Source organism: Leguminivora glycinivorella, chromosome 15, assembly GCF_023078275.1.
Source record: "Leguminivora glycinivorella isolate SPB_JAAS2020 chromosome 15, LegGlyc_1.1, whole genome shotgun sequence".
Taxonomy (NCBI): domain Eukaryota; kingdom Metazoa; phylum Arthropoda; class Insecta; order Lepidoptera; family Tortricidae; genus Leguminivora; species Leguminivora glycinivorella.
In genome coordinates, this window is record NC_062985.1 from 8,514,731 (window position 1) to 8,533,577 (window position 18,847).

Genomic DNA, 18,847 nt, shown 5'->3' on the forward strand with positions numbered 1-18,847 from the left:
GTGAATAAAAAAATGAATGTCAAATTGTCAAACTATCCTTTGTTTCCATGGATTGACTAATATACTTGATTTAGTTAATAATCATGTTAATTTAAACTTTTGATGTAAAGACTTTGTCGGTTTGTTTTTACTATCCTATATAAGAATTTTAAGTTATATTTAAAGGCTTCCCACAGACAGTCTTAAAAAATCATAATCTTAAAAAAAAATTGTGTGCAAATTGACACTGACAGATCTGTCAGTGTCTTGTCAGTGTCAGTTTGAACTGTCAGATTGCATACAATTTTTGACGTGATAACGTCTAATAACTCGTTACTACGGGCAGCATGCACGAAAAAGATGACGTCATTGTCCCGTTTCGCAATATAGCTTTAGCGCCATCTATTGGCGCGCGTTGGAACTAAGCGGCTGATCGATGCGCTCGGTATGGTTATAGCGTGTGGCCTGAGTAAAGCACCACAGCTGGGACAGATGGCGCGCCCGTGTGTTGTTCTCGTTAAGCTGAATTTAGACCAGCAAGTTATTGCTGCAAGTTTTGAGACGCAACTATAGGTAAGAGTGAGTGGCAAATATCTGCATCTCTTTCTAGCATGCATTTCTTGCATGTCTAAACTCAGCTTTATAAAATTAATTATTTTAATTTATACGACTTTTTACAGAACATATCCCGTCTGAACTCATCATAGATTTAGAATTATTAAACTAGATTGTGTAGTTAGGTCAAAAAGTGTGTCCACATGAGAGGTCATTGTTTGGGCTGGCGTCCCTCTCGCACTTACTGACAATGTCAACATTATTCAGTGAACGTCGTTTTTAATTATACAAATCTTTGATTTATTGGCATCAAAATAATTACATTGTAATTATTTTCCAATTCTTTGAAATATATCGAAACCCTAGTTTGAATATAACACTAAAATAATATAAGAAGTTATAAAGTCAGGTAATATATATATATATATATATATATATATATATATATATATATATATATATATATATATATATATATATATATATATATATATACTACTATTATGGCTCATTAACACTGGCCACACGTGCGAGAGGGACACCAGCCCAAACAATGCCCTCTAATGTGGACCGTTTTCGATAGTTCAGAATAGCGAAAACGTCACCTTTTTGTCTCAGTAATAAGGTTCAATTTAGTATGGCAAAAAATGTGATTCCGCTGTCCCCTGTCTTTGGAACTCACTGACAATGACATTTGGGCCGCTAAACATAGTACAATAGGGACTGAGCTCACACTTTTTTGCCATACTAAATTGAACTTTATCACCGGTGCAGAAAGGCGTTCTTGTCAGACTAGTAAAAGTTTTTGGCTTAACAACTCAATCTAGCTTAATATATATAAATCAATGGCATAGAACAACATGTCGGGTCCCTATATATAGGTCTAAGGTTTTATTTGAAAATTGAAATGGTCTTACAATGCCAAAAATTTTAAGTATTTGCAATATTACTTTCTATTATAGTAAAACATATATTTTTTAAGGATTATAATATATATACGTATGTTTTTTCATAGCCAAATCTGGTCTGCTTTGGCCATCGACTTACAATAGGGACTGAGCTCACACTTTTTTTGCCATACTAAATTGAACCTTATCACTGGTGCATAAAGGCGTTCTTGACAGACTAGCAAAAGTGTGTCCACATGAGAGGGTCAAAGTTGGGGCTGGTGTCCCTCTCGCACGTGTGACCAGTGTTAAAAAATTACTATAGTAGTAGTATTTTTACCTGTATGATAAATAAGTTTATAAACTTCTTAAATTATTTTCGTATTATATCGAGGCAAGGGTATTAATACCTTGTAACGAATTGGTAAGTCATTATTATGAAGCCATAAAACCAAAAAATTGCGCAATTATTAAAAACCTTCAATTGGGTATTAGTAGATTTGGTAGTAACTTTGAATATTGACTGGTATCCCCAAATGATGACAGTGATGACGTCATTCAAATGATTTTGATAGTGGTAATAAGTGCGAGAGGGACACCAGCCCCAACTTTAACCTCTCATGTGGACACACTTTTTGGCCTAACTACTCATTCTGGTTTAATTATAATTCTGTGGCTTTGGCAAACATTGCCATCATTGCGGTAAATGGATGGAGCAAAGAGCTTTGAGGACAGATTGTAAGTATTCACTTCTGATAATTGTGTTAAAGGTTTTTTATCTATCTACTCACACCAGTATTCCCAAAAGTTATTGGCAAATCACTAGAAAGAGTGCAGAGGAAGTTCTGTAGGCACATTTACAAACGACTGTACGGATATTACCCATATATGTATCCATCTCTATTCGTAACAGGAATGGTTGGTCTTCAAACTCTAGAAACCAGACGGAAACTGCTGCATATTATGCATTACCGCCAACTGTTTCACCATAGAGTAGATGACGCATCCGTGCTTGAGAGAATGGGGCTGCAAGTGCCAAGAGCGAATGTGGTGGTTGGCATGCCGGGCGCGGTGCCGGCGCGGCGGCGGCGGCGCCTGTTCGCGGCGGCCGGCGCACCGCTCGAGCCCGAGCTGCTCTTAACCGCATCATGTTGGAGACAGACGATATTGACATATTTGCTGATAGTGTTGGTGTGTTTTACAGAAAACTCTTAAGGTTCATAGACTCTACACTCCTTAGGTGATTAAGATAATAACCATAGTTTAACTTTTAAGTGTGTTTGCTTTTATTTATGTCAATTTAACATGTACATAATTATATTACCACATAAGTGCTTTGGTGAAATACTGTTAACTTTTGTGTATTTTTAATAAATAAATAAATAAATAAATAAATAAACGTGAAAAAAGTCCCAGAATCGGGCCCCTTTTGCTATACTCTGACCGCCCCTGTCTATACTACTGTAATGTTTGACGTTATCACGTTAAACTACCGTCCGTAAACCGAATTTACAGACAACCATTTTTTTTTTTAAGATTATGAATTTTTAAGACTGTCTGTGGGAAGCCATAATGTGTAAATATTATTGGTTTTTTACTGGCAACATAACATTAGCTGTCAACTTTATTTTTAAAAGCACTCCCGGTCACAAGACTACAGTAATCATGTTCAATTTCAATTTTGTTTAATCATTCTGTTCCAATACTATGTTATGTATAATCACAAATATATTTTTGTATATACAAAGTTTTATTTCTTATTTTATTGTTTTTTATAAATTTTTCACTTTTTATTTTAATGAATATTTATAGTTATTATACTGGCGACATCTTACGGTTTGACAGTCGATTGACCAATCACGAAGGGCGATTCGAACAATGCTGCCAGTATAATTGAATAATTGTAACTTTTGTGATTTTCATTAGAGAGGATCACACCCAGCCATCACCCAGCTTGGCAGAAAAAATAATGGCAGGAAATTAACATTTTCGGTATCGTCATATAATAGATCGTCTCATTATTTTTATAATATAGGCAGCAAACGAAGAGACGAGCCCCCCCGATGGGAAGCAGTCATCGCCGCCCATTCAACATCAGAGGAGCCACGTAGGAAAGGACCACTTATTACGTGGACTACGTGGCCGACCATTGAGAATCCTAAATACCTACTTCTTGAAGAAACTGATCGAGTTCCATACTAAATAGGTAGCATTTGGTTAGCAGTCACTCTATTTATATTTTAACATACCGTAAGTATAATCTTACATGTAAAGTGCGGTGCGGTGCTAATTTAACAGAGGCCAGAAAATAAACTACATATAAGTATCAATATTTTATTATGATTAAGTTTCGGGATAATGTAGCCTATATGATTATCATTTTATAACAGTTAAAATTTAAATGAAGACAGAATTACTGAATCGGCGGCCTGTCAGGTGTGACTAGGGTGAATCGCCGATCTGTTTATACTTGTAATAATAATTAAAAAAAAAAATAGAACTTATATGCATCACCTCAATGACTAGGTAGTTTTAATCACATTGTATTAGGTACAAACATACGAGTCATATACTTACTGAGATCATCATAAACTTACACTGTACAATACATAGCAACAAAGTTAGGTGGACTTGATTTTTATTTTCCAATGATATCGAAAAATAAACATTGTGTTCAAATTTTTATAACTACTGATAAATATAACTGAACCTACAGCCTGGCAAAAAAGAGTATAAAATAATAATAGGGGCGCCACGGTCTATGTAAACCGAATATAAACCGATTTACATGTGGCATTTTTGTATGTATAGTTGATGTATAGTCACTTTTGTATTAGAACTATGAGTATAATAGGCTAGTTTCCTACTAGTCAAATCAGCTTCTTTTTAAGAACTGTCAAAACGATTTGCTAATATGGAATTACTATGAAATACTTAGGAGTGACGTCACGGTCAATTCATTTACTTTTATATCTTTCTGCTTGACTTATTAAATAGAAATAATGTTTAAAAGTGACTACTGTCCATATTTTTCTTTTAATTGTGTGATGCTTTATTTCGTGCACTGCATAAGATATTTTATTTTAAAGGAAACTATAGCCTGTCAACCAAACTTTGGCAGTAGCAATGTACATCGAACTAAAGTATGGTATCCCTATAAAACGAACAAAAACCAGCAATGTACGTCGAACAGCCACAGATATTTTTTTTCAAGGGGCTCGTTGGGCCTGCAGCATTGGAATGCCTCCCTAATAAAAAAAAACATATGAAACGCGTATACTCATCCTTTACTTCCTTACGAATTAGATAATGTATTAAGAAGGGACAGATATATATGCTAGTTATTTCTCTTTTTAGTAGGGTGGCGGTTTCCACAGATAAGATACAAATGACACGCGAATTTCCACCGATTTTCAAAACTAGTGTTGCTAGCCCGCGATTTTTCAAATTTGCCGCCTTTTTCTAGTGACAAGATTTGGTTGACGGTCTATAGCCTATTAACGAACAGTAAGTGTTGCTATGATAAAAAAAAATAGTTCCGTTTGTACACTTTTTTGCCAAACTGTACAGTATGCTCATGTACCTATAAGTCCTAAGTACAACCCCCAATCACAAAACATATGAAATAATAATAAGGAGGTATGAGTATTTTAGGGACATCGAGTTATATAGTTTGATTATGCCGACATACAGTCACACATAATCATTTTGACAACTTGATCTACAGAAATCTTTAAACACTTTTAATTTAGTTACCTTCTTATTGAAGGAAGCGAGCTAATTTCATCATTCTCTATTTAATATTTAATTCAGTCATCCGTCATCAGTCATCACTATAAATTACACTTTTACCTATTATTTATTAGGTAGACAATAAACAACTAATCTATTATATCGTCATCAATATCTGAGGACTCTGCTTTTGTATCTTCTTCCTTATCCACCTTGGAGACGTCTTTTACATTTTGAGAGCTTTTCAAATTTTCATAAACGTTTTTCAAATTCTTCATTATATACGACGTCCCGTTGAGTTTACCCTGCTTGTTGGCGCCGTTCTGGTCAAAATATTTAGTGGGTACTTCAGGAGCTACGGTGCCTGGTCTCACCGGAACGGAGAACGCGGATACGTGGCGAGGTTTCATTCCGAAATCCCTGCCTAATCTTTTGTCTAAGCCGGAATCCTCTGGTCGTTCTTGGCTAATGTTGTCTAAACCTTCAGCTAGCGCGCGTTTCCTGTCATATATATGACCAGAGACACGTAAGTCTATGAAAAAGTTTAGAGGGTCTACGCCGAATTGTGGGTTGTAGATGGGTGGATACCACATTGGCGGAGGCGGGGGTAGGATGAGGTTTGAAGGTACGGCATCAGCTCTGCCGACGCAAGGCGAGGGTTTGGGAAGTTCTTCTGTGCCTACATCGACGAAAGACGACTGTCGGCCAGGAGGCGGACTGCTGGGCTTCTGTTCAATCTTCGGCGACAGCCTCCTCGGCGATGGCACTCGGGGATGCTTCTCCACAGTCAACTCTAACGGAACTTCGGGTCGAGTTTCTGGCTCCTTTTTTTCTTCGTCCTGTTTTGTCCAGTCTCGCCGCCACTCTTCATTTTCAGCGAAATATTTATGCGACCGCCGTTTGAATCTCCTGAAACGCAAAAAGGTTTTAGTTAGTTTACATTTTTAGTTACTGTGTTAATAGTAGGTACATCTTGAGCATAGAGGAATAAGTAAGGGAAAGGTTGTAACTACAACTACATACATCAGTAAATGCGAGTTATTTGTATAGGCATAGTTATAGTGACATCTAGCGACAATCACGAGTCAATCACGCGTCAAATAGCGTGAATTATCAGTACCACTACTCAATGCTAGGTGTCAACAGGTCTTGTCTGCCAAAAATGTAATATTAGAACAGTTTGCAACATATATTACAAGCAGAAAGAATTGAAAACAGAATACTGATTAATACTATTGTAATATTAGCTAAAAATTGGTGAGCATTAGACTCTTCGTTCGTCGCGACATCTATTGACAAGTAGCATCAACACTGATTATTTACACTAGTTGACGCGTGATTGACGCGTGATTGTCGCTAGATGTCACTATAACTATGCCTATGTATAATGTATGGAGTTGGTTAATGCCCTTAATGATTCCTCTATGGTCTTGAGGCACCTAAATACGAGTAAATAGTAGCATATGGCGTATGCATGGCGGCGTAGCGACGAGCAGTCGCGACAATAGCTCCGCGTTAATGGTTAACTCTCCTACATAGACCTGTCTTCTTATGTAGGTGACTGTATGTGTTACCTGTGATAGTGATTAGGCCTTGGTTGCCGCGTCACAAAAGACCGTAGCATCTCGCTGAAGAAGAACGCGTGTGGTTGCAGTGGGAACGAGCTGTACAAGTATGGCGGTGTTGCGGCGAGTAGTCGCGACACTAGCTCCGCGTTGCGTAGTTCGCGGACCGCCTTCGCTGGCTCTGGGGGCTTCTCCTCTTGCACTGAACTCATCTGTAACAAAAAACATATGAAAATATGTATATGGCTTTCTAAGTGTCCTACAGTATAATAGCGTGATTCAGGATTTGAATACACGTAGTAGGTATACTATTTTTGACAGGCTGTAGTTTGACCAAATTGCTCGTTAGATGGCATTGTTAAGAGTCAAAATACTGAATCACACTTTCAAGTTATTTCTGAGAATAATGAGCTCCACCTCCTACAATTTTCATTTAGATACTACATTGCTCGATAGATAGCACTATAAGTGCGTTTTCACATTATCCGATCCGATATCGGATGTAGGACCGATATCCCATAGATTTTTGCCTTTGAAATCCTTCTGACATCCGACATCGGATCGGATAATGTGAAAACGCACTTACGATTACGAAAACCTGATTTCAAACAGGTAGGTGTGATATGTTTACCTGACTCTAGAGGACTAGTCCTCAATCATTTTTAGGGTTCAGTACCAAAAAGTTACAAATGACGCCGCTCTGTCCATCTGTCTGTCTGTCTGTCTGTCCGTCTGTCACATTACTAAATATCTCGAGAACTATAACTTATGCTATCGGTAGGAAATTTGGAATAGTTATGAAAATTTTTTTTTAATTAATTAATATTATGAAATAAAACTATGGAAACGGATTAAATCGGTTTAAATTCATTATACGCGATTTAATCCGTTTCCATAGTTTTATTTCATGAGTAACTATCGCGGTAACCGAAGACAATATTAATTAATATTAATTATAGAAAATGGCTAAAATGAAAGGGGGGGCAAACTGTAAACGTCAAGTTACTAGTTCTAGTGGGGTATCGTTAGAAAGAGCTCAAATTATACATATCAAAACTATTTTTTATATTTTTTCGTAGTTGAGAAAAAATAATTATGAAGGAAAATGTAAAAAAAAATACCGTCCTCCCCTTATCTCCGAAATTTACCAACGAAAAATTATGAAAATTTTACGAAACATTAGTTTTATGCTAAATATTACAGGAAAAGTAAAATTGTGTCTATAATTTGGAAACTTTTTTTAAATAAAAAAAAAACTTTTCAAATTTTTACTTTCAATTTAATCACTCTTGCGGATGTATATCGCACTTCAAATACTGTCGCCGAAAGTAAAAACTGTCGAACTCGGTTAACATCATAAAGAATTGTCCCTGAAAAACCAATAAATATACTATACAGCACGGGAAGCATGGTCGCGCGATAGACGATAAAATATCAGGCCGTCCCTATCGCACTTACAAATAGTGCGATAGGGACGGCCCGCTATTTTATCACTTATTGCGCGACCATAATTGCCTGCCTGGTCGCGCAAATTAGTGACCGAATTCACCGAGATGGTGGACGCTATACCTATACTTGGCGCTATACCTATACTTCTAGTCAAGTCTTTACTTACATGAAAAACATGATTATTTTAACTATTGAAAAGTTCAACGGATACGGAACCCTCGGTGGGCAAGTCCGACGCACATGGCCGGTTTTTTTACTAATATATTAGTATTACAAATTGATGAACATTATCAGAATAGAGTACATGGTAGCTATAGGTATATACCTAATACAATGAAATATGTACTTGAATAAGATGACAAATAAATAAAAAGAAACAATGGCAACAATCTATGTAACTACCTATTGTTTCTAACCAGAACCACACACACATTATTATACATATATCGTATATTGCCGCTCACTTAAATGAGAAACGTACCTATGTTGCGAACAGTGTGCCATAAAAAACGAGACTAGCCCCAGTTACCTACATAATAAAATCTACCACGTAGTGTATATACATATATATACAAAATACTTTCTTGAAGCTGCATTATTTGTCAACCTCTGCCATTGAGCAGTCGTTTTAATGGAGAATCTATGTGCAATCGTTACAGTGCTTCAAATAATATCATGGCAGTGCCTGGTGTACGGGAACCCGAAGGTAGATGGCGACAGTGAGCCGGGTGAGCCCCTCTTCCTGACGCCGCTGCTCGAGCGCGGTGACGTCACCGAGGCGCGGCGGCTGGCGCGCGTTCAACTCTTCCAAGACCTACATGTCGAGAGCTACGCCGGCTTCTTCACCGTCAACAAAACCTACGACTCCAACCACTTCTACTGGTACTTTCCAAGCGTCTCCGCTAACAGAGACAACGACCTAGTCATCGTGTGGTTAGAAGGAGGTCCGGGAACTTCAGGACTCTTTAATGTGTTCTTGGGAAATGGACCAGTTTCCGTCAAAAACAACACGTTCGAGCGCAGAGAGCAACATTGGACCCTCAGTCATCATATGATATATATCGACAACCCAGTAGGCACTGGCTTCAGCTTCACCAAACGCCCGGAAGGCTATTGCACCGATCAGACCCAAATCTCCGAACAGTTGTACTCCAGCCTGACTCAGTTCTTCCAGCTGTTCCCAGAGCTCCAGCGGAATGAAGTCTTCCTTGCAGGAGAGTCATACGGCGGCAAGCATGCCCCGGCTCTCGGCTACACTATTCACAAGAAGAATCCCACAGCGGAAACCAAAATAAACCTCAAAGGTTTAGCTATCGGCAATGGCTTAACTGATCCTGAAAACCAGCTTATGTACGGTCAATATTTGTATCAAATAGGCCTCATCGATCTTAACCAACGAAAAATATTCGAAGAATATGAAAGAAAAGTATTCAATTACATTAAAAACTGTAAGTGGGTAGAAGCATATGAAACCCTTGCCATTCTTATTGAGCAACCCGGTTCTTACTTCAACAATTTTACTGGGTTTGATGGTTATGGTTACTTTAGTTTGCTGCATCCCACAGTATATTTTATGCCAAAAATGAAAGAATATGAGTTCATATTAAAAAATAACATTCGAAAGGAAATTCACGTAGGCAATCTGACATTTCACAACGGATCTGCAGTGTTTAATAAATTAAAAGGGGATTTAATGAGGACTGTCGCCCCTTTGTTTTCTGAGCTCTTAGACCACTACGATTGTTTGGTGTACAGCGGACAACTGGACATTATAGTGGCTTATCCCCTGACGCTAAGCTACTTGCAGAAGCTGAACTTTAGTGGTTCTGAAGAGTACAAGACAGCGAAGCGTTCGATCTGGCGCGTGGACGGAGAGATCGCGGGGTACGCCAAGGAGGCGGGCAGGTTGGTGGAGGTGCTGGTCAGGAACGCGGGGCATGCGGTCACAGTGGACCAGCCCAAGTGGGCCCTAGACATGATCCAGCGTTTTACCCATAATACATTACATTGGAACACTTAATAGTCAACAGCTTATTTGATTACATCACATATTGTTAAGCATTAAAACGTCATCATATCCGAGAAAAAATTCAGTAATTTAATATCCTATCAATTTTTTTTGCATTTTCTTCAACAGATTATTTTTATGTATATATATTTCTATATTGGATTGTCCAAGAACTGTGGTTCTCATCCTCGCTCGCGCTAGCAATACAATGAAATGGTACTTGCAGGTAGACAGCATTGTTTGCGGACTCCGCGATAATCACTGTCTCACTGGAGTATCTTTCTGCAATAAAAGTTATGCTTAGAGTACTTTTGAAACTTGGTACCTACTATTTATAAAGTAAGGCTTATAGCAATGTAAAATGTGCAAAACAACGCAAGCAAATTTGCAGCAATATTTGGTGATTTATGTAAAGGAACACGATATTTTGAGTATTAGTTTGATATCATAATATTTATTATAGGTACCTAAGTAGGTACCTATGACGACTTGACGATGACGAGTATGTTCAAAACGAGAAGAGTCGTAAAATAAATAGGAGCCTAAACATTACAATATTCTTCTCTTTCCACACGTAAAGTCTTTGTGAGCTGACGAATAGAATCCATTTCAAATTCAATGCTCATCAATGATTTATATGATGTTACTCCAGTGTTTACATCAAATCACTATTGACTCATAGTCAATCTTACGCCGTACCAATAAGGGTTACGAATAGTCAGTAAAGTATGTCAACAAACCTGCAATGTTTTTACTATAACTGTCCGCCGTTGACAACGGTTTTAGCTAGATTAAAACCTGGGCCGGATTGTTTGCGTATGCACTGCGATCTGCTCGTGTTTACAAACCTTTATATATGCTCTATCCAGCTAAATACTTCAACTGAAATAATTATTATTCCTTTGCTGTGTCTGTGTATCAGAGCCAGAGGGCAACTTAACACGGTTGTGGAGGGTTGTGGTATATTTGTATCGAAGCAATGAAGCTTTTAGCACATCATAATGTGTCTACTCATCACTTGCCCTTATCCCGATTATCCTGATATCTCCCTATCGCAAGTCATCTCCTCATTCAGTTGCATTCGTTAATAACCAGTACGGAACATGTAATTTGGCTAGAAAATGACAGAATTTATACAGGGATTTGGAATTCAAGATAACATACAAGATACTTTTAGGTATATAAATTTTGTAAGGTAAGGTAGGCTTTTGTCAATCTAGTCATAACGGCTGCATTTCGAAATTTTCGAATAAGGTCAATAGATATAAGTGTGTCATACGGGTAAGTGTGTCCGACCTTCACATTTGGCCTATTTAAACATTGGTGAGTTTTTATTGAGAGCTCAGAATGCGTTTACCACTAAGTAATCGTGAATGAAAATGAAAAAGCAAGTAGCAAAAGTTTAGTATGAACTCGCAAAAACACCTATTACCATGAGTATAAAGTCCCGACTCACTTACCCCCCGTATGGCACACTTAACCGTATTGACCATACTAGTAACTTAAAGCAAAAATAAAAGGGTCCATACCTTGACTACGGGACCCTAAAAAGGGCTCATCTATAGGTACTAGGGAAGCGGTACGAGCTCGTCTGTCGACATCGATTTTTCAGCTCAGCGCTGTTTTATTGCCAATATTCCAAATTCGAATGACGAATACATCCGGATTCGGTTAGCTTTCTTTTTTAATATCGGCATATTTCCATTTGGATTTCAATCTCTTTGACGTAAAATCAAAGGATACGTTAAACCAGGATTTTTATTTAGTTTAGCGATCGGTTGCATTGGTTTGTTTAATCAAGAGTTGTCGTGCAATAACTAGGTAGGTATGTATATTGGTAAGCTTGATTAAAAACTGCAATAATTCGTAGAAACGTGAGCTATGGAACTATGTATTTTAATTTTCTGGATTGGAATGGAAATATGTCGTTTTTATCAATTTCAGTTTTAATATAAAGTTAGACACTGATTACAGATTTTGTAACAACTTTTCTAAACTAATGAAGTAGCAGCAGGTAATTAATAAGTATGTACGTAAAACTTGATAACTATAATTAATAGTTTAAGTATAGGACGTCAAGTCTTATCATTAGTTATTTGTTTTACAAGGGGGCAAAGTAGTTGTTTAACCGCACGTGCCAATATTGATACCCGAGCAAGCGAAAAATTCCGATATTGAACCGCGAGCGTAGCGAGTAGTTCAAAAAGTAGAATCTTGAGTGTTGCGAGGGTTTCGAAGGTTAAAACAAGCTTTGCCACCGAAACTTTTTAACACAATTTTTTTCTCCACACCAACACGAACAGAATATTGACTATAAAACATTGAACTAAATCAAATCCATCACTTTATTCAACATTTATGATTCAAAATCATCATATATAGGTAAATTCTAACAGTCAGCTTAAGACATCAAGTTAAAATTTGTATGAAATTAGTTTGCACTCTTGTGGATAAAATGCAATTTTGCTATCTGTTTTCGAATAGCAAAATAAGCCGTTACCAGTTGGTGTGGTGAAAAAATCTTTTTCCCCTCACTCGCTCGGAAACACGTGTTTTGTCCTTTAATACCAGCGGGTAAAAACGCATTTTATCCACTAGTGGGTAAAGTAAATTGACCTTGAATAAAGCCAAATTAATTGCTTTAAAATTGATAAAAGTAGGTGAATCTAGTAATAAAGATGATTTACCACCTGTGGAACTACTGGAAGCAGTGATAAACGCATTTTTTTCCGTTGTAGTTTCCTCGCTATAGTGAGGGGAAAAGTTTTGTGTTACACTCGGGTGCAAATGTATTTTACTTCTCGTGTGTTAAAAAACTCGCAAGTTCAGGATTCTATTCTCGAACCACTCGCTTCGCTCGTGGTTCAACTATAGAATCCTTTCACTTGCTCGTTTTTCAATTCCACACTCGACGTTAAAATACAACTTTGCCCCCTTGTATAACAAATAACTATTACATCATTGAATATAGGTAGTAATTAATAGATTAAGTACCCACATTTCTATAGAATAACCACTAGCCATGAAAGTTACTACACATCATATTATCTGCAAGCGTGTGTATTTATGTGTATAGATATATGGATAGATTGAAATATAACAAGGGATCCCTCAATGATAGGAATTAAATGTCACATTACCATATCACACGAGTTTCAAGTGAAAGCGATACATCGGATTTACGTGACAATAGGTTTGGGGTGGTAACTACCCGCCTAATCCAAAAGAACGCAACTAAAATGTAAAGCTACGCGACATGAGACGTTTCAGTTTGACGAGCGAGCACAATAAATTCAGCGCTCGTGCTTCTATTCAAACAGTTGATGTGCGCGTAGAACGGAATGGATCTTTAGAATGACGGGCGTAGAAATAGACCCCCTCACCCCGGCGCGACTTTGGTTTTTAATTTTGGAATGTGGATGATATAATACCGTAAAGAGCAAGTGATTTTGAGTTGAATTAAATTGTTATGGCAATTTTATTATAATTGTTTAAAACTGTAGAGTACAGTTTAGCAAGTGATTTTGATTTCAAATTGATGATTTTGGTAATTTTATTACAATTGTTTAATACTGTACATTTTATATGTGCTTAATTGAACTACAATATTATTGTTTAGATTGTATTCTGTTACGTTAAGCAAGCACTTTTTTCCTAGTGACGGAAATGGCTTCACAGGCTTAGCTACGCAATTCTTTTTTTTTTGTATCAAAACTATATTGATACGGGCTCCAGTGTAGCACTTTGTAGCTGTTACAAACGACCTTGTAAATAACGCTTGATACTAAATGATAGGATTCCCATAAATATATTATGTAGAAATTCCAGTAGAACGGTCACCACGACACAGGCCTCGCCTAGTGTGGGACCACGGATATAGTTGTAAAAATTGTATGTCATTTCTTCTAATAAACAAATTTTTATTTTATTTTATTTTATTTATTTTATTGCTATTCAGCTATCCACTGGACACACAGACATTTACCATCCATTTTGTAAACATTTTTACGAAGAAATTAAGGCCCAGCGAAGTTTGTCAGTAACGCCATGCTCGAATGGTGCTTTTTCGTCTCAGCAGTTACTTCTTTTTTAATGCCAATGCCAAATGGAGCAACGAAAAGTTGAAAATGGAACGAAGAGAGAAATGAACGTTACGAGAGATGGATATCTTTTATTAGTTATTTTCCGTGTTTGTATTTTTGGTTTGTTTGTTGTCCGGTATCGGTGTCTATTTCGACGTGAGTATTATATTCTTTGATTTTGACGGTCTATATACTCTATATTTTTACGTGTTGCAGACAAGGCTTTTTGTCTAATCAAACTTTTTTTTATTATTCTTTCGTAAATCCTAGGTGACGTTCACAAAACACTGTTTTAATGATAATTAATGATTTCCAATTTCATTGATAGGCTAGTCAAATTTTACTTCGCTAAATTTAAGTTATATCAAGTATTAAGTTCGTTAGTTTAAGATTTAGAACAACCAAAACCAAGATTTAGAACAAAGTCAAAGCACTTAAGGTGTTTATAAAGGTGTTTACTTATAAACACCTTAAACATAAACTATAGAATAAACACAGCTCTTAAATTCAGGTACTTGTTTATCTGAAAAGAATCTGCCGCTGCAAAAGTACATAAAAAATTCAATTAGGCACCCAAATCCGTGGATTTTAGCGGCAAATTCTTTGTGAAAAGCAAACATAGAACCTCCGTCAAATTAAACCGGTAGTGCAAATCTCGGCTTTATGTTGATACTATTAAAGACGGAATTGTGAATGTTGGGGGGATAAAGGGAAGGAATAAGCTTGTCGAGTGCGTCACACGGTAGAACGTTAATTTCCATATTAAAACCGTCACAAAGGAAGCAGATTCAAAAACCGCACGCGGCGGGGGCCGAGCTACGAAAAAGTGGATGCGTGTTATTTCGCTTTTTACAAAATTTTACAAGTGCTTAAATGTTGTATGTTTGTGCTCAAGTGTTTCGTCGCAAAACGAACAGAAAACTTGTTGTGAAATATGTTTTTTTATTTTTATTATTTTATTTACTTTAGAGCGTTTTTATTATGTAGTTATAGTAGGTAGGTAGGTAATATCCTTCTCTATCTCCCTGGGTCTCCAATAGCATGAAAGAGATAGCAATATGACTTCAGTCGCCAGTTAATAGTTTTGCGGCGAGTACAGTACAGCTAAAGTGCCGTATCCTCTCCCTTCCACATCCGAGCCGACAGCGAGATACCGTCGGGTATGATAATCGCGTCAAAACGCACGTGAAGTGCCGGGGGGCAGACGGGAGGGAGGGGGGGGGGGGCTAAGCCGCGCTTTAAAACGCACCCCTTTGGGGGGGGGAGTATTTTTAAACAGTAAGGAGCTTTGGGCTTGTTGACCACTTGTAGCCTATTTGAAGAAAGCCTTTTGTTTCCTTTTTCATCGTGCCCATAATATTCCTATTTGGAAGCAGTATTTTTTATTGTCTGACTGACAGAAAGGATGAAAAGCTTTCCGGTTCAATTAAAATACTTGATATACATACATAGTTATTTCAATAGATAGAGAAAGATAGATTACCTTAGTTATATGTACGTACTAGTATTTTAGACTAAAAAAATTCTAACCAACAATAACATGATTATCTCGATAACAAATAAAAACCTAATACTTAGGTACAATATTTTGTACATAACATAGTTTAAAGAAATTAAGTCAATTTATTTTCCATCGCGATGAGGATGTCATTTTCAGATGCAGGTTGTCAAATCGTGTCACTTATCTTCAAAACTGGGTAAATCCATTCTGCTATAAGGTTGATTATCTTTCAGATCATATTATATTTTTTAAATATTCAACCTTAAAGCAGAATGGATTTACCCAGGTTTGAAGTTAAGCGACACATTTATCAATTTACCACTGAACCAAGCAAACCAATTCGCCGCTGTCCTATCGAGTTGGCAATCGCAAAAAGTCTTAAAAAGTAATTCTCGTTCCCGAATCGATGTTCGCCGAACCTAACTCGGTAATCGAGCAAATCGAGCCAGTCGAGCGGAAAGCCGACTCGGGCCAATTTCCACCGATGCTGATACCGAACGCATATCGATACCTTTTTAATTCACTCGCATTGTTTGACAAGCGGATTTTGTCGTTAGAGTGACATGGAGTAAAGTCAAATTTACATCGAACACTTTTGGCAAGTTACGCTATTTTTAAATTAAATGATAATACCAGTCGTATATGAAGTAATTTTGACTAGATTGTATTTTTTTTGGAGGTAAATTCAAATTTTAACTTTAATTTACACGAACTAGGGTAGAACTTACAAAGTTTGGAGTAAGGGGTATATTCGGAATTGGAATTGAATGGAATGATTTTTAACTGAACGAATGAGTTGATTTGAATAAGATGAAATTTTACTGATGACATTTTTTATTTAATACGTGAAAAACTGACAATCTGAAAAACTGACAATAATTTGAGTAATTGGAAGTCTATTGTCATATTTTCAAAATATCTGTCATTACTATAAATACAGCGCATTTTATTTAATTCATACAAAAACTTGAATTTCATTATTAATTCATTTTGTCGAAATAAAGAAATATTAATAAAATATAGGTGTCTATAACAATAATATACTATACTGTTGTATCTACATCACAGTAACCTATTCAAGGCCCCGCGCCTCTCATGTTCGCGAGCAATTAATACACAACCGATAATTAATTAATTACTCGTGTTTTGGCGATAATTACCGCGACGCCCGCTTATTAACACAACTCGCGACATGAGAGAGGTTATTCGTAAATGAGTCAACATTATTGAAATACGTTTACAACATTTAACATGACGTACAGGTAGATAAAATAATTGTATATAATTGTACTAATCCTTAGTGTTTACAAAGTCATTCAATTTCATATTTGAAATGAATCCAAATTTAAAAACCCCGATTTATTATAAAGTTGTTATTAAGGTATATAAGCAGTTCTCAAAAAGTTTGTACATGGCCACGTCAACCAATTTTAATTGAATTTTTATTACCAACATTTAGTAATATAAGTCGACTTTCGTAAGTTATATACAGGATAATTGTTAATAATTAAGAAAATGTAGATACTAGAGAACCTTAATGACGTAATAAAACTTACTAAAATCTCAATTCATCAAAAAAATCTTGGTAACAAAAATAGGAATTAAAAAAAAACAAATTTAACTGTTTCCTTAATTTTTGTACAAACTTTTTGAGAACTGCTGATATTGTGTCGTTGAAGACACAAATGTTACCAGTGAATTTTTGTACGCTTATGTTTAATTATGCGAAAACGTTATACTTGCCTATTATTAGGTACTTACCTATAAGTTATATCAATATTAAACGTGACATATCAGCGGTTCTCAAACTTATTTTCCCATGGAACCCTTTTAGAAAGTATAACATCTGACGGAACCCTTATTTTTTTTTATTGCAATCTTTATTTTAATAAGCAATCATGATAGTAAAATCTAATCACTAGATTCTAATGTGAGGTATTACATGAAACTGTTTTTTTTTTAACAATTGGTTTTATGGAAGAGAGTTGAAGTTGCATATCAGGTACCCAAAATTCACACGGAGCCCCCAGAGAGGCTTTGCGGAGCCCTAGGGGTCCGTGGAGCACACTTTGAGAATGGCTGTAATATATAATACTTCTTAGTATTTATGTAAGTTCGAGACATCTTAATCGTTTATCTAATCTTTGTCGTTTAACTAACTGGTTACCTTTGGCATGAATGTGTCCTCGTCAACAAATACGAGTTTAATGTGGTGGAAACTATACGAGTACCTAGTCTGTCGCTCATAAGATGCCTCGTTGCTTAATCAAAGACAAATTAATTACTTCATAGTAATTAATTCGAGCTCATGCTCGTGCTGTCGTTATTGGATATTGTGGTGTTGTTAGTATGGATCATAAGATCAAAATAATAGTAGCTAGAACGAAATCAGTTTTTTTTTACAGACAGGCAGCAGAGTAAATAGGTATCTCATAGGTAAGCGTGCTCCACCGTAGACTGCATCAACACTTACCATCAGGTGTGATCGTGGTCAAACGTCTACCATACTAAAAAAAAAAGAGTGTATGCGTAGGGATTTTTCAATTCGCATAATTGGTATAATTTTTGTTTTGAAACTATATTAATGTAGAATATATCATTATATGTATTACTAGAGTTTATTAATATTTGCTTCAAGTTTATTTTTATAAAATATTGATATTTAACCTAAAGCTTAATAAATAAATATTACTTGGTAATGGGACAAGTTTAGGATCGAAAATGTCACTTATATCATATGTCAGTGTTTAAAATGAGAAAATGTCTTTTCTCCAAACAAAAATGTCACTTTTGTCACTGACATCAAATTTATATCATGCCTATACGAAATTATATTTTCATGTTTCAATCGTTCCATCGACCAGAACATACTCATTTAAACACGCGCATTTTCAGCCCATTTAAAGCTTTTTCTTCCAAGCGAACAATACAAAAAACATTTACCTCTGCCGGCGGGAACATCGTTTTCATGAGTCGGCTACAATACGGTACATTTCGCATTTTATCTCGCCATCACGCTATCGCGACGCAACGCCGAAATGTCTTTACGTCGCGTCAAAACGACGAGCCAAAAATTTTAATAAGAAAAC

At 36.4% G+C, this 18,847-nt stretch overlaps 1 protein-coding gene across 1 annotated transcript in view; it reads right to left on the reverse strand.

The window, feature by feature from the left end:
• Positions 1–4,917: 4,917 nt before the first annotated feature.
• Positions 4,918–18,847, reverse strand: part of LOC125234018 — a 39,296-nt gene continuing 25,366 nt past the window's right edge. Inside the window, exons 2-3 of the mRNA XM_048140198.1 lie at positions 6,728–6,930; positions 4,918–6,062 (exon numbers count right to left, since the gene is read on the reverse strand). Coding sequence (XP_047996155.1) covers positions 5,303–6,062; positions 6,728–6,930 — 963 coding nt within the window. The 3' untranslated portion in view covers positions 4,918–5,302. The remainder of the gene's footprint in view (positions 6,063–6,727; positions 6,931–18,847) is intronic.